The following is a 23,999-nucleotide window of genomic DNA, read 5'->3' as shown; positions in this document are numbered from 1 at the left end:
CGTTGTTCAACACGCCTGATCCTGATATGCGTGGACAATTTACACGCAAATTCCCCACCGTATCAATGACCATGTGTCGTTACGTGATTCCATTCAAAATCTGAACCGTCGGATATGAAACTTAAACCCCTACCTTCCGTCAGAGCATAAAAGCTCGATGCTTGCTTATAAAACCTTCCGGTATTAGAAAAAGAAAGAGCTGTAGTTTTCAGAAAAGGCCCGAGACTAACGCGGCAAAGCAAATAAGTCCTAATCTTGTAGATAACCTAAAAGAAGAGCGCCAATTTGGGGAAGAAGAAACAAATGCGAGAAAAAGATCAAAATGGCGGCGGTTTCGTGGATAGTTCACTACGTTTTAGTGTTTTGAACTTATCCTAGAGCCAGTGACTGTCTGTCACTAACCTCCCTCACAGACCAATCATCAACAGTGAATCAACCAAATTTGACCATAAATGGAAAACGGTTTATTCTGGTTTTAGTCCGTATAATATGATGAAATTAGAGACTTGACCCATCTATTTTAATTTGATATAATTTGTTAAGTAATCTTTAAAAAAAATTTACGCAATTAGTTTGGATGTAAATCTAATTGGTTAAATACGATTGACTGAGTTTTTATGTGTTCTTTAACTGTGTGCCCAAGTAATAGTTTTAACTTTTCTATACAACATTTGAATTATATTATACCTAGAGGATAATGCACATATAAATATGCTTGAAATTGTATTATTTGAGTGTTGTAACAACAACCATGCTAATTGAATTACGATTCAATCCTAAAAATAATATCAACTTTAACCTGGTAATAATATTTAAAAAAAATAAAAATTAAATCATATGAAATTAAAGTTGACAGATTAACTCTTGAATTTCGGCAAAATAGAGGGACTAAAAACACATATACACGTAAAAGGAAAATTCGGTAGAGAGACATAAAGGGAATAAAGCATTAACTATAGCGGTAGTTTCGCCCACGAACAAGCCTAGGCCATTTCCTTGCCTTTCTATCAGTTGGTCTTCTCTCTTACATTCCCTGTTCATTTTTCTCCTCCATCTTTACCAGGTAACTCATAATTTCATATATATATATATATATATAATGATAGCTCTTTTGTGTTCTTCCATAATTTTAACTTTAAGAAATTGATGTTGAAGTTGATTTGTTTTCTTGGGCATAGGAATAATGGAGCACTGCATGGAACTGAGAGCACTGAAATCGAGTGTAAGAGGAGAGCTCACCATGCAGAAGACCCAACATCATGTTGTTTTCGATGATTTCTTTGCCATGAATGTTATCAACGGCGGCGCCGTTCCCAATGAAGATTTCTCCGTTGACTGTTTCCTTGATTTCAATAACGGAGAATTTGAAGAAGATTCCGTCGAAGAAAAGGACCCCGTTTCTGTTTCGTATCAAGAACGTATAGCAGACGATGATAGTAATTTGAATTCCAGCAGTTTTTCCCTCGATTCCGTCTTTACCAGCGAACTTTCTGTTCCGGTAATTTCCGCCTTCCGGTTCTCTAAATAAATTATTAAAAAGAAGAAGCAAAATAACCTCTTTTCTATTTTTATTTTTTTTATTCAAATTTTATTTTTGATTCTGTTTTTTTTCCTTTTAGGATGACGAAATAGCAGGCCTTGAATGGGTGTCTCACTTTGTGGACGACTCGTTGCCGGAGCTTCCTTTGCCATGCATGGTTTTTAAGCAGCAAACCGAGAACCGTGAAAATACTCGGTTTGAAGCGGAACCTGGCACGGATTTTGTGAAAACGCCGTGTTTTTCGTTGTCAGTTCCATCTAAAGCGAGGAACAAAAGGGCTAAACCGGCTTTCCCGACATGGTCGGTTGGGTCGCTGCCTATCTCTGAGCCGTCGTCTTCGACGGCATCGTCTTCGAGTATTTGTTCGGGGTTGGTTAACGATTTTACGGAACCGACAACCAAGAAGCAGAAGAAAAAGCCGGTGGCGGTTCGAGGTAGTGGATTGTCATGTGGGAACCCTTTTCAACGGAGGTGTAGTCATTGCCAAGTTCAAAAGACTCCACAGTGGAGAACCGGTCCGCTTGGAGCCAAAACCTTATGCAACGCTTGTGGGGTTCGTTACAAGTCCGGTCGTCTTCTTCCTGAATATAGACCGGCTTGTAGTCCCACTTTTTCCGGTGACATGCACTCCAACAGTCACCGGAAGGTTTTGGAGATGAGGAAAAAGAAAGGAACAGCAGGACTGGGTTCGTCTGAGTTAACCAGGATGGTTCCGAGTTTCTGAAGTTGGGTATACCAGGATAGGTTCAAATGACCAGGGCTCAACTGTCATTGGGTTAGATTTTGTTAGTTTTATTTATACTTCTAGTTTTAGAAATTTTTTGTATTTAAATTTTTTATGTAATTCAGTTCAGAACTATTTAAGACTTAAGTTTGTTCTAGGTTTTGGTTTAGAATTTAATTTATAGCCCATTCATTATAAGTTTAAATTATTTTAAATTCAAATCAATTTAAATTTGAATAATACAAATTTAAGTTTTTTTTTTATAATTAAAGGATAGTTTTTTGAGGCGTTCAAAATGATCCAGCCGGCGCCAACCAACTTTGTAATTTTGGAGGTACCAAAGCTTTAAATATAATAAAGCTTTGAATTTTGAGACCACGAAATCAAAGGTGGGGGGGGGTATAATAATGCCGAAGTAGTTGAAATATGGGAGTCTGACTCAGTAGTGAAAACTACTCAGTGGCCCGAAGGAGAAGCAAGAGGCCAAAGACCATGTGCGTGCTAAGTCCTAACATCATTTAGTGGACCACTTTGATGACAACAAAATGGTACACTTGGTAGGCCAATAGCAACCTCTGATGCGATTGGAAAATCCAAAGTTAGTTAGGTGCATTAGCTTTATTTTCTGATTTTTTTTATTAATGCATCCCTTCTTTTCTAAATTGATTTTCATGTTATATAATCCTTTCAAAATTGTTATATAAAATTTTTAGTTCAACAGTCGAGTAATCAAACCTTGGATAATTTACCCATTTCCATATTCAATTCTCGAAGTACAAATTATAATGTACTTTTTGACAAAATAGAAATATTCCCGTTACATCTTAAAATAAGAAATTATGGAACAAAAAGAAAACATCATTTGATTATAGAGTTCACAAAAAATCAGAAACTAATCGAATAAAGAAACAAGACATGACATTTACTCTATCATCAAAGCATATGCAATCATCCCCAAAAAAAACAATAACAATAACAGCGAATGCGATAAACAAATCAAATCATGAAATAATGAATGAATGATACTTTTACATTTAACATGCTTCAAACCATTTCTTTCAACTAGCACAAAAGGCAAGCCGTTAGTTCCATATAAAAGAAAAGCCAACTCTGAAGAATACATACATTTGCACCATTGCCTAGGCTAGCAATAATCTTTGGTTATATATCCTTAACTTTGCCTCCCAAAAAATGCCATAATAAAACATATCAATAAAAAAAGAGTTCACAGAAAAAGCCGTGCTTAATCCTAAAAGAAACACAATTAATTGTTCCGATCAACTCGGATTTGTCATTCCTTGCCAATTATACAGAAATCTAAAGTAATTTCCACCCCTTTTTACTCCCCAAGAAATGTAGTCGACAGGAAAAAAAAAGAATGAAATTTGGGATTTATGTAGGAAAAGTTGGAATTACTTGAAGAAGGTTTGAAGCTACATCAAGATGCGGACTACAGCTAACCCAACCGTAGATATGGAGACCAGGGTACCTATGCAATACTTGATCACATCATATTTTGCAGCTTCTAGCTGGGCTCTTAATGCATGAATTTCCTATAGATGATTCGAAATATCAGGTTTACAACATATGTCAAAGCATCTATACACAGATTTTCAAATGAAATAAACAAGCATACTCACCCTATCTAGCTTGTTAGTCAGGTTGGCCGTTTCTGCATTCTGATTTGCCAGCTCATCTCGTATGCGCCTAGAATCAGTTGAGTTAAGAGAGGAAAGTGAGGAACGGTCCTTACGAAGAGAAGCAACTGAAAATAAAGTCTACCTACCCTCTTTCAAGATTTAGATCCAGACGCTGCCCTGCGGTAACCTTGTCAATTTCATACCTGTTCGAGAGATTAGTTTGATAAAATCAAACCATCAAAATTTTCATGAAAGTAAGAAACAGTTTCATTATAATCCAGAAAATATACCTTAGTTCACTCCGCATCTTTTCTATGTCACCTTTAAGTTTCTCAGTTTCACGTTGCAATATAGAGAAATGATGCTCCTGCATTAAAAGGAAATAATCATTAAGAAACCACATAAAGACTACACTCCTATATGTATTTGCAATGTACACCGTGAAGATATAATTAAGAATAACATTCAGAATCAGTTATACCGAAAAGACATTTACATGAGAAAAAGTGAAAATAAAACTAGCAATTACAGAACAATAAGCATGGAAAAAAAGCATGATCTAGCTCCATATTGCAATGAAGACAATAACATTTAAACTGAAGAAACCGGAAGTTCTAGGTTTCACCAGTATGGCCCAAAATAACATCATGATAACAGAATGCAAGAGCGCAACATTCCAGTAAACACCAAGAAATAAACATTTTAAGAAATATAGAAATGAGCAAATCAGATAATACACAAAATGACGATCATATTAAAGCATTTTTTATATGGATGAAGTTGCTTAGTACCCATGTAAGTCAAGCATACAGCGAACTCTGCTATGAAATCTAGTCATAAGCAAAGCCTTCCGATAAAGGGTTCAGAAAGTATAAAAAGTTTATCTAATGAAACTTAATGACAATAACACCAGTGGCGGATGCACTAAGCCCCGATAGGGGCCAAGTGCATCCCCATTATTTTGGAAAAGTGGTTAAACTTATCTTAATGTGTTAAAGAAAAAAGAATTTTTTTTTGCATACCCATATTTTAAAGAAAAGAAAATTAAAATTTTGGACTCCCATTCTTAAATTTCTGGATCCGCCACTAAATAACACACCTGCAGTTTAGTTCCACTCTACATACACTCTCCGTCTTAGAATAACATTTAAACCAAAAACTTAACATGTTGTCAATAGCTAAGATTAGTTTAGTTCCAAAGCATCGGTTTTCTTTTGTCAAAGCATATTTACCTGAAATTCAAAATATTCATCCAATTCTAAACCCACCATGTAGTGTTCTCTAAACTACAACTAACATTCAATACAAGATTTGTCATTTCCACTTTCTTCTTCAGCTCCTTCCTTACCTAAAGGGGTGTGCAAAAAGTCGGTTAAACTGAATTAACCAAGTAAACCAAACTGATTTAATCAATATATTCGGTTAAATTGAATAATTTCGACAACTAATTATGTTCAGTTTTGAAAATCCAAACCAAATAAACCAATTAAGTTTTTTCAAGTAATAAATTACATGTATATGTTTAATTAATTTAATATAAATATGAGATTAAATAAAAGTTATTAATTTGGTTTGATCAGTCAAGATAGTTATTTCGGTTCAGTTTGGGATAGATTTTACACGGTTATTTAAGTTTTGACAAATGACAATAAAGTCGTTTTGGTTTATTCGATTTTAATGATTAATCAGTTTATTCTCGACATATAAAAACCGAACCGACCAAATGCACACCCCTACTTAATTGTCAGAAAAATGGGGAGGGGGAGGGGCGGAGAGTACTAGAACAAAGGAGCTTTAAAATAGCTCATAGAATCTTAATTACCCTAAGCTTGACCGGCCTCAAAGATAGCAAGATCAGGCTAATGCACAAGAATGCTGGAAAAGGAACAAAAAATACCAATAGAATTTCTTAAGAATTGGAAACATTAGAGTCAATAAGAGATTGATTGGAGTGTTCAATTCTATCAAATGGCAAGATCCAAATTACAAAATTAGCACATAACAAAAATTTCTTCTTTCTCCTTTGCCAGTTGCCACTTAGTTTTTATAAAAATTAAACATATAGATTAGTACCTGGGAACTTTTGACTTCCGATTTAAACTTCGACAAATTGGCTTCTTGGAGCATCTCAGACTACAAAAGGTAGAATGAAGCAAAATTTAGTACCCCACATACTCGCAATGAACATACATGGTCAAGGGAACATTAAAAACATGACAACGAAAATATCAAACTTACTTTCTGCATTTCTGACTTTGAAACAAAAGAATGGGATACATTCTCCAAGCTGTCGTTTAGTACTTCGGTGATAGCTGCCGTTATAGCCTCCGCTTGTTTAGAAGGCACGCCTTGCGCTTCCAAACTTCGAACCTATTATATTGCAAAAATAACTCAAATTCAGAAGAGGGACCAAGTCGAAGAGTTCCACATACCACATTCAAAATTTTCCGAAAAGAAACCGAATAAACACCGATTCGTTTAGCGAGAAAACAAATCCAATCGACTTAGCTATAATATCTACGATGAGTAAGAAAGGGGGGTCGAATTGATTTTCCAAACTGAAACAAGCTTTAAAAAAGATGCTGACAACTCCTTCATATTCCTAGGTTTTCTCGATAACCAAACAGGAAATTCAAATGAAATGGAGTTTCAGAGAAGAAGTACCAGAGCCAATGTATCGACGAGAAATGCACGCTTTCCATTGGACTTAACGAGTTGAGAAATCGGCCGATGTCCAATCTTACTCACAAGGGAACTTGAATACGCATTAAACCCTAATTGAACCACGCGCTTATACGCGCTCATTTTTGCTTTGAATCTAAAAGAAAAGAACTGGTGGAAAAAAGACCCAAGACAGGAGGGAAAAATCAAATTGGGTACGAGGCCGAAGGAAGAAGAGAAAGAAATTAAAGAGAGAGGAATTTATAGAGTCGCCATGATTGAAAATAAATTCTTTCAGAGAAGCGGCGAAAGACGCGGGTAACGGGAAATGGCTGGTTAGTCTCAGAAATAGGAGAGAAACGGAAGTTAAATTGTTGAAATGTAATTATAGGGATTATAAATAAATAAGTAAAACGTTCATCTTTTTTTGAATTTTTGCTTCGCCCCAACGCAACGAATTTCGAGGCTCCCCACCTTGCTTTTCTTGTCCCTCACGTGTTAAACACCTTCTTGTTTCTCTTTGATTGGGAAATAAATACGTGTTTCATAATTACTTCTCCTTTTTTTTCTTGATTAAACAATTTTTAAAAATAATTTTTTTTACTGTCCTCTCGATTCTAAGGTTTTACCTCTATTTCGAATCGATTCACGTCGCACACCTGATTTTGATAGGTGAGTCTCCTGATAGAAATTTTCTGCATACACAATGACTCGAACTTGAGAGTTTTCTTAAACGATATCAAGCTGTTTACCACGTGAACCAATCCTATTGGTAATTACGTTAAATATTTTGATTTTGTAAAGAGCGCAGCTAGATTGTAGATTATTAGTTTCTTAGGATTGGCTTGTGTTGTGCTGTTAATTTATTTCACTGTTGAATTACGATTAGATTGATTGTTGGAGATTGTTTAATTAATTTGTTCAATGATAAATTTTATATAAGCATGTTGTTTCTCCTGAAAATATTAGAGCATAAATGAATAAAATCATTAAGAGGGTTGGATCTCTCCCTCTCTGCATCTTCCAATCACGGGCTTGTCTTCTTCATTTCAGATATTTAGCCTAAAGATAAAAGAAGAGAACAAGGGTTGTTTTGAGGCAACTTGTGAACTCTAGAGAGAGAAAACCGCATGTCATCAATGGCCATGTGTCCTCTGCCACCGCAGTTGTTGCAGATCATCAATGGCCCCATGCAATCCCGGCTCATATGACCAAACTGATGGCAATTATGGCACACAATGTCTCGATGGTCTCGATAACCGCCGCCGCCAAAGCCTCGATCTCCAATCATGTTGGAGTTTGGGCAATGCCTAGCCATATGTCCAGCTACATTGCACAAGTTGCAGATGGGATAGTTTGCACAATCGCGTGCCAAGTGACCTGTCCTCCTACAGTTATTACATGCTTTGTCATTTGTACAGTCAGCAGCGATATGACCAGGCTTATAGCAATTGTTGCATAACCTCACATCCCCAGGTGGCATCGGGGGAGCAGTGCAGAGCAGTGCAGTCTCTAGCACGATGCCCAGACTACCCATAGGTGTGGCAGATTCCCTCATTTGGACAGTGGTTTGCAGTGTGGCCTGGTTTGCGGCAGTTCCAGCATAAAGACTTGGTTGTGCATTCAGAAGCAATGTGCCTGTTCATAAAGTTCCTGCAAGGCTAGAACAGCTCCACAACTGCAAGAAAGCTTGGCCTACCAGCTCCATCATAAAGACGCTACAAGATTATTCACACAATGAGATACGACAAAGAATTAACAATACACATTTAAAATTCCATAATTAGATCGAGTTTAGTTGATTCATGTTCTCATTAAAAAAGGAAAATGTTAAATGTGTGAAACAAATTTAGTCAAAGTATGAACCGCAAATTAATAGGAAATTGATACATACAGTATGACACGATGGACAAAAATTAGCTAATGAACTACTGAGTTTTGACAGAATTACATATTTAAACAAAACAAAAACTTAGAGCTTTTTTAGACACCTTTAACATAAAAATGCCCATTTATTTGAATCAAAGTTGAATTCACATTAAGAGGGATAATCTCACGTATGTTTTCCTATTCTCTTTTTCACACAAACTTTGTCTTCTTCCTATCCACTCTTTGTATTTCTTCATCTCCAAGAAGCAAGCCAAAGTTGAGAACTTTAAGAGTTCCAAGCATCCATTTGAGCCTCCAAGGTAAGAACTACAACCTCCATTCCCTAAGCTTTCATTCAAACCTACTTTTGCAAGTTTTGGCCAAGTTTCACAAAAACGTGTTTAGTGTGGGTTTATGAGATTTTAAGTTTTGGTTCATTTTGTAGGTTTTGATTGGTACGAAAACGTTCTTGGCTTCTCCCTAAGGTTAACAAATGGGCTAACAACTTATTAAACTTGTTTTGATTAGTTCAAGAGCAAGAAGATAGCTCAAAGGCTAGGGGCAAGAGAAAGCTAACACTTGGGTGATTTGAGGACGTTTTCAATCACCTAGCTTCAAGGTAACACGATTCTAACTTGTCCATACCACATGTAGATCATTGCATATGAATTTTGGTATGTTTTGTTCATGTAAACATGCTAGAGTAATTTCATGGCAAGTTTTGTTTTTAATGTTTGTGTTAGGTATGACTCATAAATATACCGGTATAGAAGAAAATCTCGTAATAAGGGTTACGATTATGTGAGTTGGGGCCCCCGCGGTACAGTACGGGATTATTTTTGTAAATATGTACCAAAGTTTATTTATTATAAAAGGAGATGTAACCTAAACCTATGAGACATTGAATTGAATAAAAATTCTAGCACCGCCTAAGGCACCGAGGACGTAAGCACATTGTTTAACCTCGTAAAAATTCTTGTGTTCTTTCCGTTTTCTTTACCCGATTATTCAACAATTGATATCAGATGTCAGGAGCCAAATTTGAAGTTGCGAAATTCGATGGTCATGGTAACTTCGGATTATGGCAAACAAGGGTGAAGGATCTGTTGGAGCAACAAGGGATCCTGAAAGCTTTGCGACCTACAAAGCCGACATCGATGGAGGAGGAAGATTGAGAAGAATTGCAGCAGCGAGCGGCAGGAACCATACGATTATGTTTGGCAGATGAGGTCGTGTATCACGTCATTCATTTGTCATCTGCAGATGAAATTTGGAAGAAGTTGGAAAGTCAGTTTATGTCCAAATCCTTAACAACTAAATTGTATCTAAAGCAGTGGTTGTATGGGCTGAAGATGCAGGATGATCATGATTTGGCGCAACATGTGAATGTTTTCAATCAAATCATTTCTGATTTGGCTCGACTTGATGTGAAAATTGAGGATGAAGACAAAGCGTTGATTCTGTTGTATTCGTTGCCTCCCTCTTACGAACACATAGTGACTACTCTTACATATGGGAAAGAGACTATCAAAGTTAAGAAGATTACTGCAGCCTTGTTGGCTCACAACTAGCGGAAGAAAAATGCAGGGGAAAGCTCTCAAACTGATAGCTTATATGTCAAGGGTAATCGAGATCGTGGACGGAAGCTAGAGAAGACAGGGTCTGGGAAGCAGAATTTCAGATCCAAATCTAGGTATAAGAAGACAATTCACTGTTACAAGTGCAAGGAGGCGGGATATATTAAGCGAGACTGACCAAAGTTGAAAAAACATACTGATGAGAAGCGTGATGACTCATCTAAGTCTGTGAATGTGGTCGAGGATAACAATTCTGATTGCAGTGAGGGTGATATGCTCTTTATTTCAACAACTCAACTGACGGATGACTGGATTCTTGATTACGGATGTTCTTATCACATCACACCAAATAGGGAATGGTTTTCGACATACATGTCGGTTAATTATGGTTCTATCTATTTGGGCGATGATCGATGTTGCAATATTGTTGGTACTGGTGATGTCATAATTAAGATATATGATGGTTTTGTTCGGACGTTGTGTGGTGTTCGGCATTGTAACATCCCAAACTAGGGGTTAGTGGCTAAATTGTAAAGTTTAAGAATTTGATGAATTAAGTAGAAGAATGGAATAATTCGATGATTTATTTGGAAATAATTCCTAAAAGTTGTTAGTAATTATTAAAGTAGATGAAGGGCAAAATGGTCATTGAACAAAGATGATATTAAATATTAATAAATGGGTATTATAATATATGAGAGGTATGATTGAAGAGATAAGTTTTAGACTTATCTTCTTCATCTTCATCTTCTCTCAAACGTGAAGAGCCAGCTTGCAAAGGTGAGTTTCTTTGTTAGTTGGTTATTTGCTAAATTTATGGTTGGGTTTTGATCATTAGATAATAACTAAGCTTAAGGAAAGCTTAGGTTATCTTAAGATTGAAAGATAAAGAAGTTATGAAAGATTAAAGAAAATGGGTTTTTAAAGGAAATTTTGGAAAAGAGTTAATAAGAGATTTTTAAGATGGAATTTGACTTGTCATCAAGAAGAATAAGAGATTTATGAAGTTAGAAAAGATTTATAACAAATTTGAAAGTTTAGTAAGATTCTTAATTTTAAGAATCTTGATGAAATATGGAAGATAAATATGATTTATATGGACATAAGTTGGTTTCAATAATGATAGTTGAGTTTAAAGTCATAATAGGGGATTAAAATAGAAGAATTGAATGAAGAATTGATGAATTTCGGGCTTGAAATGCAATTTCTGGACAAGGTGCATCGATGCACATTCATAAGTACATCGATGCATTCCTTTAAAAGAAAGAACATCGAATGCCTTTGATGTATCGATGCATAGATAATGCATCGATGCATCCTTTTAAAATAAAAACATCGAATGCATTTTATGCACCGATGCACAAGTAGTGCATCGATGCATACCTTCATTGAAAGAGGAAATTGGCTTTTCTCTTAGCTTAAGAAGTGACAGTTTAGAATATATCAATTGAAATATTGATATGAATCTGTGTATTGTTATGTAGAGATAGAAAGTGATCCGTTTTAGGACAATTGAGGAATTAGAATCGAATCAAAGCAAAGCTAAGGTGAGTGCAATTTATTTTGTACTTATTTTATTGAATTAACATTGGCTTGTGATGAGCCAGTGATGGAGTTACTATGGTAAGAAGTAACTTCTAAATTGTTATGTGATTACCATGTATGCATTAATACATAGAAATATATGGATGCTATGTTATATGAATTATATGCTTAAGTGAAAATGCAACATATGATATATGTTATTTGACATGACATGCATGGTTACATGAAAGAAAGCTATGTGACTACATGTATATGTGAAAGAAGCTATAAGCTTATATGCACATGTGATATATGTGATATGAATTACATGAAATGATTTACATGAATACATGTATATATATATATAATACATGTGATATGATATGAGATATATGGTTACACATACATGTGGTATGTGACAGAAGAGAAAGAACAAGTGATACGAAATGTATAAATAAATGCCCATAGTATATGACACGAGAGCTATAGGTATAGTTGGCATGCCAAGAGTCGAGGGTTTTACCTATGTCTTTCGAGACATATGGACAGTATACCTATGTTCTAAGGAACATATGGACAGTTTACCTAGGTTCTTTGGGACCTATGGACAGTTGCCGAGGTTCTTTATGACCTCTGGATAGTTACCGGGGTCTGTGTGACCTCTGGATAGGTCCTTCGGGACATTTATATGAGCTGTGGTGACAGCATTAGTGCACAACCTCAATGTACTCACATACCTCTATTCTCAATAATATACATGGGCAATGAAATTGAAAGACAAATGAAAGGGAAAGTGATACAAGAAGGTAAGTTGCATGTGTGCATGACCTGATTGTATATTGTTATCATACAATAGATTCATGCATATTGATATGTCGTGATTCAATGATATGAATGCACATACATGAATTATATGTGTTATATGATGAGTATATGGTAAGTGGAAAGGATTATTGATAGTGTTTGTATATGTATGTCTTTTATTTATATGAAATGATATATGGTTATATTATATGTTTTATATGCCTCACTAAGTCTATGACTTAGCGTGTAAGTGATTTACACGTAGGTACCAAGAACGAGAAGTGAAAGAATAGAAGTGGCAAAGACAGTATCACTACTAAAAGATCAGATCAGAAGTATTTGACAAAGTATGTATTTGGTTATGTATAAAGTGTTGGCATGTAATAAGTCATTAAGTACGAGCACTCTGATCAAGTCTGTATTTTGTTTTAAATAAAGTTTTAAATTTCCCGGGATTTTTCTTAAGAGTCAAGATTTGAAAAGTCAATGTGACACGTCGGACTCGTATCCGGGTCGGGTACGGGTTGGGGGTGTTACAGGCATATCCCAGATTTGAAGAAGAATTTGATTTCTTTGGTCCACATATCTTTCGTGACTTCTTTCGGTCATTCTTGCTCCAGAAACTCTTTCAACGGTGAGTAGTCCGTACTAAAGCGACATTATGAAACCTTTTGTCCTCCAAAAATGGCTACGGATCCATACATATAACAATGATGCACATCCTGAAAATCGTCCACCTCCTAGCCTTCTGCAAGCGCTTAACGATCGAAAAGTCTCTGCTAGAATTGCAGAAGCATGATTGATCCTTTTTGGTAACTGCTCGAACAAATCTACTAATGCAGCCTCAATGTATCCCAATGCTTTCGGGAAGATGACCATACCATATATACCCAGAGCAAAAAGATCAAATCGTACTTTATCATCTGGATGACTCTAAATAATTTATTTGATGTTGGTCCAAGCAATGCCTTCGACTTCGCCATTTTGTTTCATGCGGGATACCACCCATTCCTCTCGTACTCCGGCAATCTTTTCTAATTTAACTCGGAAAGGTTGAGTTTTAACTGACCTTGAATAAATTCGATTCTCCAAAGCCCCTTCTATATGTAGCAAAGTTGTGTACTCTTCAATAGTAGGAACCAAGTCCTCCTTATTGAAAGTGAAGCAATTATACCCTGGATTCCAGAACTGAATTAGAGCTCGTAGTAAGTCATCATCAACTTCGACATAGAGCAAATATGGGATGTCCCCGTAAGACTGGTAGAATTGCAACTTTCTATTTGAATCCCAACTCTCCCAAATGCCTCGCAAATCTTGCATATCATTTTTTTTAGCGAAACCGGAGCATAGGTTGCCAATTCAGGTACATAATCATCCTATAGACTGACTCCCCCTTGTCTCTGTAAGTCTTCAGTCCACTGTCTTACTTCTGAGTTTGGAACTATTTGATTTGAACACTTTTTATCCATAGATGAAGGTTTTCCAATGAGACGATTAACTTGAAGATCAATACCTTTTATCCTGTATGATGCTATGCAAACAGCAAAAATAAAAGAACACACAAAAAGAAATGAATTAGTTCACATAATAAAGGAAAAAATTAATTTAATAATAATGTTTACCTAAATATCTTTATTTAAACATGCTTTCTACATACTTTAAATAATCTAAATTCACATGCAATTTATTCAGCAAGAAAATAAATAAATAAATTAAAAGGAAAAAGTTAGAATTCATTTCTCCTGGGTGTACACCTATTTTGGAATAAATTTCGGCATGGCTTCATATTGGAAGAGTTTCTAGGGTTTACTATATGCAGAGTTTCAGTTATAAGAGTAAAGGTACCCGAATTGTCCTTGTTAGTGCCCCCTTGGGCTGCTAACCCTCAATCCCAGTCCATCACAAACTAAAGTTGATCGAGTTCAATTCGAGGGGATAGACTTCTTTATGCCTGGCACGGAGAATAAATTCTCATGAAGATATAGAGTATATGAACCCCGAAAGTTACTTGCTAGGTCTGACACGGAGAATAAATTCTCACGAAGACGTCACTTTCACTCCCACTTAAAAGAGACAAGCTTGATTATAAAGCTTATATTATGCAATGCACGTGTTGTGTGTGAGGAGAAATATTCAAACCTTTGACAAACAAATAAATAATGAAATTTAATACTTGAAAATGAAATAAAAAAATTAATGAAAAATAATATATATATATATATATATATATTAATAAGTATATATAAAAATTTTAAAGAGAAAGAATTATAAATTAAATATATGAATTTTTTATTTCTAATTAATAGAGATAATTTATAATTAATTTCAAAGTTTGACAAAGTCCCCAGCGGAGTCGCCAAGCTGTAGTAACCGGTTTTTGCCCGGGTACAAATTTTTTTATTGGGCGGGAAAATAAATGATTTTAATTTAAAAAATATTTTGGGAGTCACCATTGACCTCTTTTGGGTTAGGTAGGTCAAATACCTAAAATAATCTTTTAAAATAGTTTTGAATAAAACATTATTTAAAAGATAAAACTGATCTGCTTATAACAAAAAAATTTAGTAAAAAAAAGGATTCGTAGTCGATTACGTTTAGGGAATGATTAGCACCCATAAAACGCTCAAAATCGGTACTTTATTAATTATAAATGGTCTCTATTATCATAAATTTAAAAATTCAAAAATATATTTAATTTATAATTTTGTTACTTCAAATTTATTAATATAATTTTAAGAAAATCTATTAATATATAAGATATTTTATTTATTTAGAAATATCAGAAAAGAGCTTCTAGATGCTTTAAGACAACTCTTTCCATAATATTAAAAAATAAATAAATATTAAAACATTTATCTAAAAAATAATAAAAAGAAATTAATATATATAATTTATAAAAGTAAAATATTTATTTATTTAAAAATATCAGAAAATGGACATCCAGTTGTTTTAAGACTCCCCTTTCTTAATATTGATAAATATATTAAAATATGATTAAAATGATTTAAAAATAATATATTAAATTTATAAATAGGAAAATAAATAAATATTATTTATATATATATATATATTTACATAATATTTACATGACTAAATAAATATTATTTATATATATATTTACATGACTAAGTAATAATAATAGTAATGATAATTAAATATATATAAACATAAACATATAAAAGTAAAATATAATTAAACAATGTTTAAAATAAATAAAATTAAAACTATAGTATTAAAATGAATAAAATAATAAAGCTTGTAAAATACATGAAAATATTAAACTTAGGGACTAAATTATAATATTTTAAATTAGATACCTAATTGATAAATAATTATTTAAAATTATAGTGGCCAAACATGCCATTTTACCTATTAATTAATTTAGTGACTAAATTAAATTTATATAAAACATCAGTTATTAAATGTAAAATATTAAAATTCACAGACCTAATTCGATTTATTAAAAATATATGTATTAATAATGTAATTTAATCTTAATTAATTAATTGAGATTAAAATAAATATTATCAAAACCTAAGGGACTAAATCACATATTTACCCTAATTATGTAATTGCTATCAAGGACTAAATTATAGATAAGTAAAATTAAAAGACCAAAATAAAAAATCAGAATTAGATTTCAGTAACTAGAATGAAAAGTTATAAGGTTCAGATGGCTACGGAAAGGGTTTGCCCATGTGTGCAAATTACGCATATACCCCCACCCGAAACTACATCGTTTTGGTTGGGGTATATGATCCCCAAATGGCTGGCCCGTAGGGCCAGCACTCTCATTTATTCTCTTCTTCTCCTCTCTCTAAAATGAGAAGAAGAACTCTCTCCCTTCTCTCTTAGTTTCCCTCACCGGAGGGAAACGATCTCCGGCCGGCCACCATCAAATCCGCCGCCGGCCACCACATCCGGTGGTCGAAAATTACAAAACCCACCCCAAATTAAAGCCTGATTTCCCCTAAAGCTAAATCCAGAGTTTTTTTAGCTTAAAATTCTACTAAAACGCGTAGATCTAAGTCTTTTTACCTTCGACCTTTGTCTTTCCGATGACACGAGGGGGCTCTGATGATCGCTATTGCCTCGGTAAGTTTCTCTCCTCTATTTTCTTTCGATATTTGGCTGTCGTGGGTAGTAGCTATCTATTTCCCCTTTGTTCTGCTTTGTTGGGTATGGTTTTTTTGTGGGTTGCTCTCCGTTGGTCTCTCGGATTCTTCCTCTCTGTCCTTTCTTTGCAGGTTCGGTTTATGGCTTTATAGCCATCACCGACGCTTGCTCGGACCAGGTAAAAGGGTTACAGTTTGGTGAGTCACCAAACTATAGTGGTGACTCACCGTAGCCCTCAACGTGGATGGTTCTCTTCAATTCTTCTAGAGGCTTCGTGGCAGCGGCTGAGCGGCGTGGAACGGTGGCGGTGAAGATAGCAAAAGCGACGGTTGGGACGTGGCCCTAGGGTATGATACCCTAGGGTTTGCATCTGGAAGCGTCTGGGACCGTTGGATCTAAGCCAAATCCAACGGTTGAAATTGAGGCGGCTGGAGCTGGAAATGTGAAACCCTAGGGTTTCCTCTGTATCCGGGTTGGGTTTCCATTTGGGCCTAAATTGGGTCATTGTATTTGGGCTCCGAGATTGGGCCTGGATCTGTTTGTAATAATATTAATTAATAATAATAAAAATAATAATAATAAAATAATAATAGTGATAAATAAAATAATAATAATATAATAAAAACAAATGGATTAAAAAATTAGTATCTTCAAGCTTGGAAAATAAACCGGCGAGGGAGAATCAGAGGAGGACAAGAAAGGAATATTCCTTAAGGGCTACGTCTACTAAGCTGCTGCAAATAAAGCATCAACTGAGATAATGGTGATATCATGATATGGCCTCTCTTTATTTTTCTCTTTCAGTGTTTAATGGCCCTGGAGACTAGTTTTTGTTCTGGATTGTAATGTACTGTTAGTCCCTTAATAAACTTCCAGCCGATGAGATTGACTTATAAATGCATCATCCATAATTACTAAAATATGCTTGATCCTTCATTTTCGTGAATCTCGATCCTGCTTGATGTTTTTCAAAACTGTGCTTGGAAATGTTGGCTTGGAAAAACAAACTCGGGCAAAAATATTAGATGCGTTTAGAAGACGAATCAGAATCCTTATTGGAGAAATGGATTCTCTTCTAAGATCGATCGTTCGATACATTTTCTGTGAAGTTGTTTAACTTTAAGAGCACTTTACGCATAAAAATTTAAATAGACTTACACCTCTCTAAATCATTCATCTAGTCCAACTTGATCTGTGTCCAAATCTGCTTACACAGTTACCATGTTGTAATCCATCACGTTAGAGAAATTAAAAAGAAATAATAAGATAAATTCAATTGGTAATAAAAAAAAAACTAGAGTCACCATCTTATCAGCTGGCTATTGAGTGTGGAAAAAATAGAATAAACTCCACCCTTGAATTGAAGCAATGCTAAAACGGATGCCATTTAGAAGGGATAGAACAGCAAAAGAATACATATCTGTTTAGTTCCTTATGTTACAGTCTCTCACTGCTTGTTCTGCTTTCGGCCCCAAAACTCGAACCAAAAAAGAAAATAATTTTCCAGAGACAAGCAGTGGAACATTCCCCTCCATTATTCCTTCTAGTTTTTACTTAAAATTTAATGACAACTCATCTTTCTAATCGCCAGCAATAATGTGAAAAGAGGTTTAAATGAATGGACATACACAAAAGATGTATAGTCGACCATTGGAACAAATTCATAATTGTCACAACTTAACAACTCCTGCTGTTGGGCAAGAATGTTGATTTTGGTACATGGATAAAAGTTACCTTCAAAAGTTCTCATTTGTGTAAGAAATTGAATAGAAAGAAACTACTCCATGGGGAAGGAAGACAAATCTAAACAAATGCATGCCCTTCACTCAGTAAATACATATATGTCAGAGAACTGATCCTGCTATATCTGCAGCCACAAATTGTGGACAGAATTATTAGATAAGAAACCTGATCTTGAAGAATCAATCATCAATGGAGTATAAAGAAGGGCTTGTATATGTGTGCATATATTTGCAGACGAACGTAGAAGAAACCATAGAACTAGCAACAAATTACTACTGTGTTAAACGACTATATTTTGCTAACACCGAAGCCTAGGTTATAGAAGCTAATAAGCACGGTACTTGTGTGACTTATTAAGAAAATCTCAGACAAGATAGCAACAAAACTTGAGATGTAAACCTGTACAAACATCCCAACCAACAAGTTTGTATGAAAAGATGCTGTAGCCATGGGAAGTTCATCAGAGACAAAGGAACTATCAGCTTCAGCAACAATGCATTATTGCTTCTTCAGCAAAATTTGTCCATTTGCCAGCGATAAATAATAGCAGAATAACTTTTGTAGGACTCTATTACCAACCAGATTAGTTTTGTTTCACTCGTACCTAAAAATAAGAGGGGACAAACAATGAGACAGGCAGGCAAGCAGAAGCCGACATGTTACCGTGTTTTTGTATAAAAAATTATTTAGCTTTCTTATCAGATGCATAAAGATTAAAGTGTTATAGCACCTGATACCATTTCCCTCGACCAAAACGTTAGGAGAACTAATCCCAAAGACATTCAAAAGCCTAAACAACAAAATGTCAATATTCTGTTTCTCATATGACTATGGGAGTCAGGAACTGCCCGGCAGGTCAAGCTCTCATTTGAAAAAACAGACAAGTAATGTTATGTGAAACGAAACAAACCTGCTTGGGCAATCTATTAATTTGATATCACAGGCATTCATGCAACAAGCATCTATAATGAAGCATATCCAAAAATGCATATAAAAGCTGAAAATTCTTGGAACCAAATGATCACAAAGCTTATACACAAACAGTATAAGTAGGGGATATTAGTTATACCTGGGTCATTTTTCAGGCTCCCTTTTGAAGGATCCACCAGGGACCACACTTGTAGAGTCATGATTGTTGCCGCTTGAAACATCCATGGCTTGCTCCTTAAATACGAAGCAGTCACTTCATTAATCCCAAAGAACATCTTAATCCACTGTTTAGCGTTCAAGTTTAAGAATAAAGTTAAGCAACAATACCTGATTGGTCGAAGCTTGTCCGTGCATCCGTTGGGGCTTGGCATTCAGATCAAACAATTCATTCCCTACTTTTCCATCACCCCCAGCATTACCATAAAGCAATGGAACAGGAAAGAATCGATGATTTTGCGGGTTCTCTCTCTCTGCAACCTTAGGCTGCTGATTCTGATCATTCCTTACATCATTAGGATTGACTGGTTGCAATCCCAGTTCCTCCAAACGACCAGGCTTATCCCCTGGAAACTGCAACAATAAGAAGGAATTTTAGCATACTTTCTATGTGTACATGTGTGTATATAAAAAAACATAAAATCTTATCCAACTACAGAATGACAAACCTCAACTCTCTGCCTCAACAAGAGATATCTCCCATGGGTCCTTTTACCTCCAACATGTACAATCATATCACATTGCAAGCAAAGGGAACTACCATCTACTTCACAGTAAAAGAAGGCTACATACAAAAAAAATCAACAAACGAACAAATTTTCAAAAAGAAAAAAAGAAAAGGGTTTTCACAATAATTATAGTATTAAAGAGGATATATAATACCAGGTGCATTTTCACATATATCACAGCGTGGGACATTGCTGGGGTCGGCTAACCCAACTCTGACATGTCTGCTTGCAAGTTTGTTACACATGTGAACCTAAAAACTCCAAATAAAGTTTCTTATTCATTTAATTTAGCAAAATAAAATGAATTACAAAACAATTATAAAAACCTAAAGCTAATTTTGGATTATAAGGAGTTTGGATTCAAGTTTCATGTCAATCAAACTGTAAGCACATAAAGAGTACGTCCACGTAGTCGTGTGTAAACACGCATAGATCAATTAATGGCATTAAATGGGAATGAAAATGATAGTAGAGACCTTTTCGTCGCAGGAACGGCAGAGAGCAGCCTCGTCGGCGGCGCAGAAAATGATCGCGCCGGCGCTCTCGCAAACATCGCAAATCGTCCGCATTCTAGTTTTTCTGTTTTCTTTCCGTTTAGTTCTCCTTTCTTGACGACGACCGCATCCTTCAACGGAGCGGAAACCAACTGATCAGAGTTTCCGACGAGGAATTCAACGATTCAGCAAACGATTATTCCTTAAAAAATCCAACAAAAGAGAAAGATATGTAGTGGAATAAACGAGAAAGGATCAAATTGAAAGGGAAAACAAATTATGTTACAAGGAGTAGCTGAAGCAGAAAGGAATTCAACTCTTTTAGTTTCAAAGTCTCCGAGAAACTGCGAGAAAATCGTTTACTCGCTGCAAGTATGTAAATCCCACGTAAACGCTATTGGTTCTCCAGCTTCATTTTGGTCAAATCGTACCAAAGGTCTATAGACTATACACTTTTGACAGATTTAGTCCTTGTAATTGTACTATAATTTAATATTTTTAGTATATTTTATTTCCTAAGAGTTTTTTTTTTTGCTAGTTTTGTCAAGTATTAAATTTAGGTGTTACTATCTTAAGTAAATAAATTATATATTGAGTACTTTTTTGGTAAATGATATTGATATCTAATTTATTGATCATCTAATTTAGTTCATATATTATATAGATCTGTTATAAAGACGGCTCTCTCAATTCAATTTGTTTCATTCATAACATCAAGATTTGAACTCTTGATCATGCTTAAGAGATTTAAAATCTCATCTCACAAAATCAACTGATTGTTGATTATATGTTAAATATATGTTTTTAATAATATTAAAAATATTTTTTTAAAATAACGATCATCTAAAAATAATTAAATTATATATCATTTATTTAAATATACCAAATTTTATTTAAATTTATGAAAAAATTAATAAATTATAAAACTATTATTTATATCTTTACAAAGAATATTTTAGATTAAATTATTTGAGGAAATTAACGGAGAAAAGTTGGTCTGTAAAATAAAAATACAACACTTCAAAAATAAAGAATTAAAAATAGTTCAAATTATAATCAACGGGCTAAATTCATTAAAATGCATTGTAGAGGGACCTTTTACGGAATTTAATATTTAATTAACGTTTTCTAACTCGAAGAATATGGGGATAGTAGATTATGGGGTCGATTCGGGCCAAAAGAAAGCTCTGGGTGGACACGTTTCGAAATTCTAAAGCGAGTACAAAGTGGTTTGATTTATGGGAAGCAGTAAATCTGGGAGTGCTGAGCTGTTGTCGCCACTATCTATTGATCTGTTCCGTATTTTGGGCTGGTGGCTTTTAAAATAATAACAATCATCGACGACCTTCCGAGGGATGTGCAAGACACGAAGGTCTTCAAGAGCTTGAGCCAAAGTACTCCTGGTAAGTGAGTTCCACTCGCCTGGTAGGGCAGTCAGCTTCATTACGAAGTTGGCGATTTTCTAGATTTAGTAGGCAGCCAGCCATCTGGGTAGTTACAACATCCTAATATATACAGGTAGAGAAAGTCGTTATTAGTTTTTTAATATTTTCAGTAAAACGTTATTTAGAATATTTTTTTATCGAAAATGTTAATTTAATTATTTAATTTTTGGTAGAAAAATCGGTAGAAAAAAATAATATTTTAGGTAACGTCTAATATTAATATTTTCAGTAAAAAATAATGTTTTAGATAATATTTTATCAGAAATATTAAAAAACGAATAACATTTCCTATAATTCATTCCTTAATCGTATATTAGGTTGCCGTACGGAAGACATCCCAGCCATTAAATTACCCATCAAATGATCCTTTTCTTTTTGGATTATTTTGTTGCAATTTTTCTTTCTTTTGCTCTTTACCAAAAATTTTAGGTTACGTTTGTTTTTAGAAAATTAGTTAGTTTTGATGTATTATTATTGTATAATTTATATACTATTTGTAAATCAGATTATAATATATAAATTTTAAAATTATATCTATTTATTTTTTAAAATTATTTGAATTGTATAGTTTGCTGATTCTTTTATAAAATTGTACATTATAAGGCATTAAATGAAAATATGATTGGTTGGAAATTATAAAAAAATAAGTTAAAAAAACCCGTTTCCAATGTTTCAACTAAATTTGTTTTGCAATATTGGAAAATTTGAAATAATGATAGTTTAAACTTTATATTTTTGTCGAAACGATTTTTAACGGCGGGGGGAGCGATTTTGAAAAACCGCGTCATTTTTAATTATTCTCTTTTCAATTGAATTTTAATTAAAAACAATGCTATTTTAGAAAATCTCTCGTTTCGAAAAATTGAAAATTCCTTTATGATAAAAATATAAGGTTCGAGGAGTCGCCACCAATATTTGATTAGGGTGTGATTGGGCACCCAAAAATGTTGTCATTTTAAATGAAAATTAATTTTAATTAAAACGACAAATTTACGGCCTGCGTTACCAAAATCCAAGTTCGGGAGTCGGTTACGTGTGGGGAAGGATTAGCACCCCCACAACGCCCTAAATCGGTACCTAGTCGATTAATTAATGTCTTTGCAACGAATTCCGCAAGTTCAAATTTAATTTGATTAATGATCCCTTTAAACAACAAACATGCAAATTTGCAACATTCAAAGCAACAAAATAGATTTAATTTAAAATTACCAAGTCATTAGAAAGATAAAGAATATTCGATTATTTAAAAATATCGAGACCAGATCTTTAGTTCAGTTCTAACGACCTTTTCTCGAAAAGTTTAAATAGTCGAATATTTCCTTTTCCTTCGCTCCCACATTTTACAATGATATATCCAAACTTAATTAGGCGTTACTGACGGGACACCATTTTAATTTAAAATCGTCAAAACAACTTTCCTGTAAGTTAAGAAAAGCCATTCTGATAATTTTAGATTAAAAGGGTATTACCCTTAATTTCGATTATGTGATCAGATCGAGTTATTCACGTGAGGCTATCATGCAAATTATGCTGATTGAATGTCATGCAAAGAGTAATAAATATTATGATCAAAATATCATGTAATTTGAAATACAAAAGAAAAAATATATACATATAAAAAAGGGTGACTAAATGTGAATAAAATCAAAACTAAACATACTAATCAAAAGTTAAACAAGGGCTAAAATATAAAGAAACTAAACAGTAGGCTCATTTCACAAAAATTTCATTTCCATGCACTGCAAGCATAATATTACAAAAGTGCCATACAGGATCACAATGCACATTTCCGAAGTTACATATCCAATGTCAAATTTGCACAAAGATAGCCAAAACATGTAACTGGACTAAAATAAAATGCTCTGTAAATTGAGAGACAAAATTAGAATAATAATAAAGCTCGATTCAGGGACTGAAACGGAACGAAACAAAGGAGGAAGGACCTGATACAATGTTAGCCCATCTTCTAAAACCCGGTTCACCCCTGCCCATCAAAACGCTGCCGTTTTGGAAGCATCTAAACGACGCCGTTCTGTTACTAGACACACGGTGATTAGGGTAAACCTTAAGCCTCATCCATTCTCTCCTTAGCCTTAAACCAGACAACCCCCATCTCAGTCATCTTCCCTCTTCCTCTCTCAACCTTCTTCCTCGATCTCGCACCCCTAACAGAAACCTTATCAGCCGCCGCAGCCTCCGCCGTTTAG

At 34.5% G+C, this 23,999-nt stretch overlaps 3 protein-coding genes and 1 pseudogene across 5 annotated transcripts; 1 reads left to right on the top strand and 3 right to left on the bottom strand.

Annotated features, from left to right (window-relative positions):
• The first annotated feature begins 998 nt into the window (after positions 1-998).
• LOC120202297 (GATA transcription factor 5-like) lies at positions 999-2,286 on the top strand. Its single transcript, XM_039202745.1, has 3 exons — positions 999-1,063; positions 1,179-1,498; positions 1,620-2,286. Exons 2-3 carry the CDS (start codon positions 1,184-1,186, stop codon positions 2,262-2,264), a joined length of 960 nt encoding a protein of 319 aa, XP_039058676.1. The 5' UTR covers positions 999-1,063; positions 1,179-1,183; the 3' UTR covers positions 2,265-2,286.
• A 1,071-nt stretch (positions 2,287-3,357) lies between these two features.
• LOC120202296 (protein FMP32, mitochondrial-like) lies at positions 3,358-6,935 on the bottom strand. Its single transcript, XM_039202744.1, has 7 exons — positions 6,569-6,935; positions 6,143-6,274; positions 5,978-6,037; positions 4,195-4,271; positions 4,051-4,107; positions 3,905-3,971; positions 3,358-3,817 (listed from the first exon to the last, which is right to left on the bottom strand). The coding sequence occupies exons 1-7, from the start codon at positions 6,707-6,709 to the stop codon at positions 3,698-3,700; spliced, it is 654 nt and encodes a 217-aa protein (XP_039058675.1). The 5' UTR covers positions 6,710-6,935; the 3' UTR covers positions 3,358-3,697.
• A 687-nt stretch (positions 6,936-7,622) lies between these two features.
• Positions 7,623-8,737, bottom strand: LOC120202242 (annotated as a pseudogene).
• Positions 8,738-18,220: 9,483 nt separating this feature from the next.
• Positions 18,221-20,710, bottom strand: LOC120202295 (B-box zinc finger protein 19-like). Of its 3 annotated transcripts, none has more exons than XM_039202742.1 (6): positions 20,330-20,709; positions 20,008-20,104; positions 19,794-19,909; positions 19,456-19,683; positions 19,268-19,362; positions 18,222-18,322 (listed from the first exon to the last, which is right to left on the bottom strand). In XM_039202742.1, exons 1-5 carry the CDS (start codon positions 20,420-20,422, stop codon positions 19,273-19,275), a joined length of 624 nt encoding a protein of 207 aa, XP_039058673.1. In that variant the 5' UTR covers positions 20,423-20,709; the 3' UTR covers positions 18,222-18,322; positions 19,268-19,272. The 3 variants fall into 3 exon arrangements, with proteins under 3 accessions (XP_039058674.1, XP_039058673.1, XP_039058672.1); XM_039202741.1 differs by having other exon boundaries at positions 18,224-18,322; positions 19,456-19,698; positions 20,330-20,708; XM_039202743.1 differs by lacking the exon at positions 19,794-19,909 and having other exon boundaries at positions 18,221-18,322; positions 19,456-19,691; positions 20,330-20,710.
• Between the last annotated feature and the right edge of the window lie 3,289 nt (positions 20,711-23,999).

The sequence above is a fragment of the Hibiscus syriacus genome, unplaced genomic scaffold (genome assembly GCF_006381635.1).
Source record: "Hibiscus syriacus cultivar Baekdansim isolate YM2019G1 unplaced genomic scaffold, ASM638163v2 tig00008386_pilon, whole genome shotgun sequence".
NCBI classification, from domain to species: domain Eukaryota; kingdom Viridiplantae; phylum Streptophyta; class Magnoliopsida; order Malvales; family Malvaceae; genus Hibiscus; species Hibiscus syriacus.
The sequence above is the reverse complement of the archived record's forward strand: the minus strand, read 5'-3'. Positions and strand labels throughout refer to the sequence as shown.

What these genes read in the sequence shown, in the direction of transcription:
- LOC120202297 (XM_039202745.1), top strand. Translation starts at nt 1,184, where the DNA reads ATGGAGCACTGCATGGAACTGAGAGCACTGAAATCGAGTGTAAGAGGA. An exon ending in CCAGCGAACTTTCTGTTCCG is followed by an intron (nt 1,499 to 1,619) that starts GTAATTTCCGCC and finishes TTTTCCTTTTAG; the next exon opens with GATGACGAAATAGCAGGCCT.
- LOC120202296 (XM_039202744.1), bottom strand. Translation starts at nt 6,709, where the DNA reads ATGAGCGCGTATAAGCGCGTGGTTCAATTAGGGTTTAATGCGTATTCA. An exon ending in AAGATGCGGAGTGAACTAAG is followed by an intron (nt 4,108 to 4,194) that starts GTATATTTTCTG and finishes TCTCTCGAACAG; the next exon opens with GTATGAAATTGACAAGGTTA. An exon ending in GATCTAAATCTTGAAAGAGG is followed by an intron (nt 3,972 to 4,050) that starts GTAGGTAGACTT and finishes AACTGATTCTAG; the next exon opens with GCGCATACGAGATGAGCTGG.
- LOC120202295 (XM_039202741.1), bottom strand. Translation starts at nt 20,422, where the DNA reads ATGCGGACGATTTGCGATGTTTGCGAGAGCGCCGGCGCGATCATTTTC. An exon ending in GCCGTTCCTGCGACGAAAAG is followed by an intron (nt 20,105 to 20,329) that starts GTCTCTACTATC and finishes TGGAGTTTTTAG; the next exon opens with GTTCACATGTGTAACAAACT. An exon ending in TGTTGAGGCAGAGAGTTGAG is followed by an intron (nt 19,699 to 19,793) that starts GTTTGTCATTCT and finishes TTATTGTTGCAG; the next exon opens with TTTCCAGGGGATAAGCCTGG.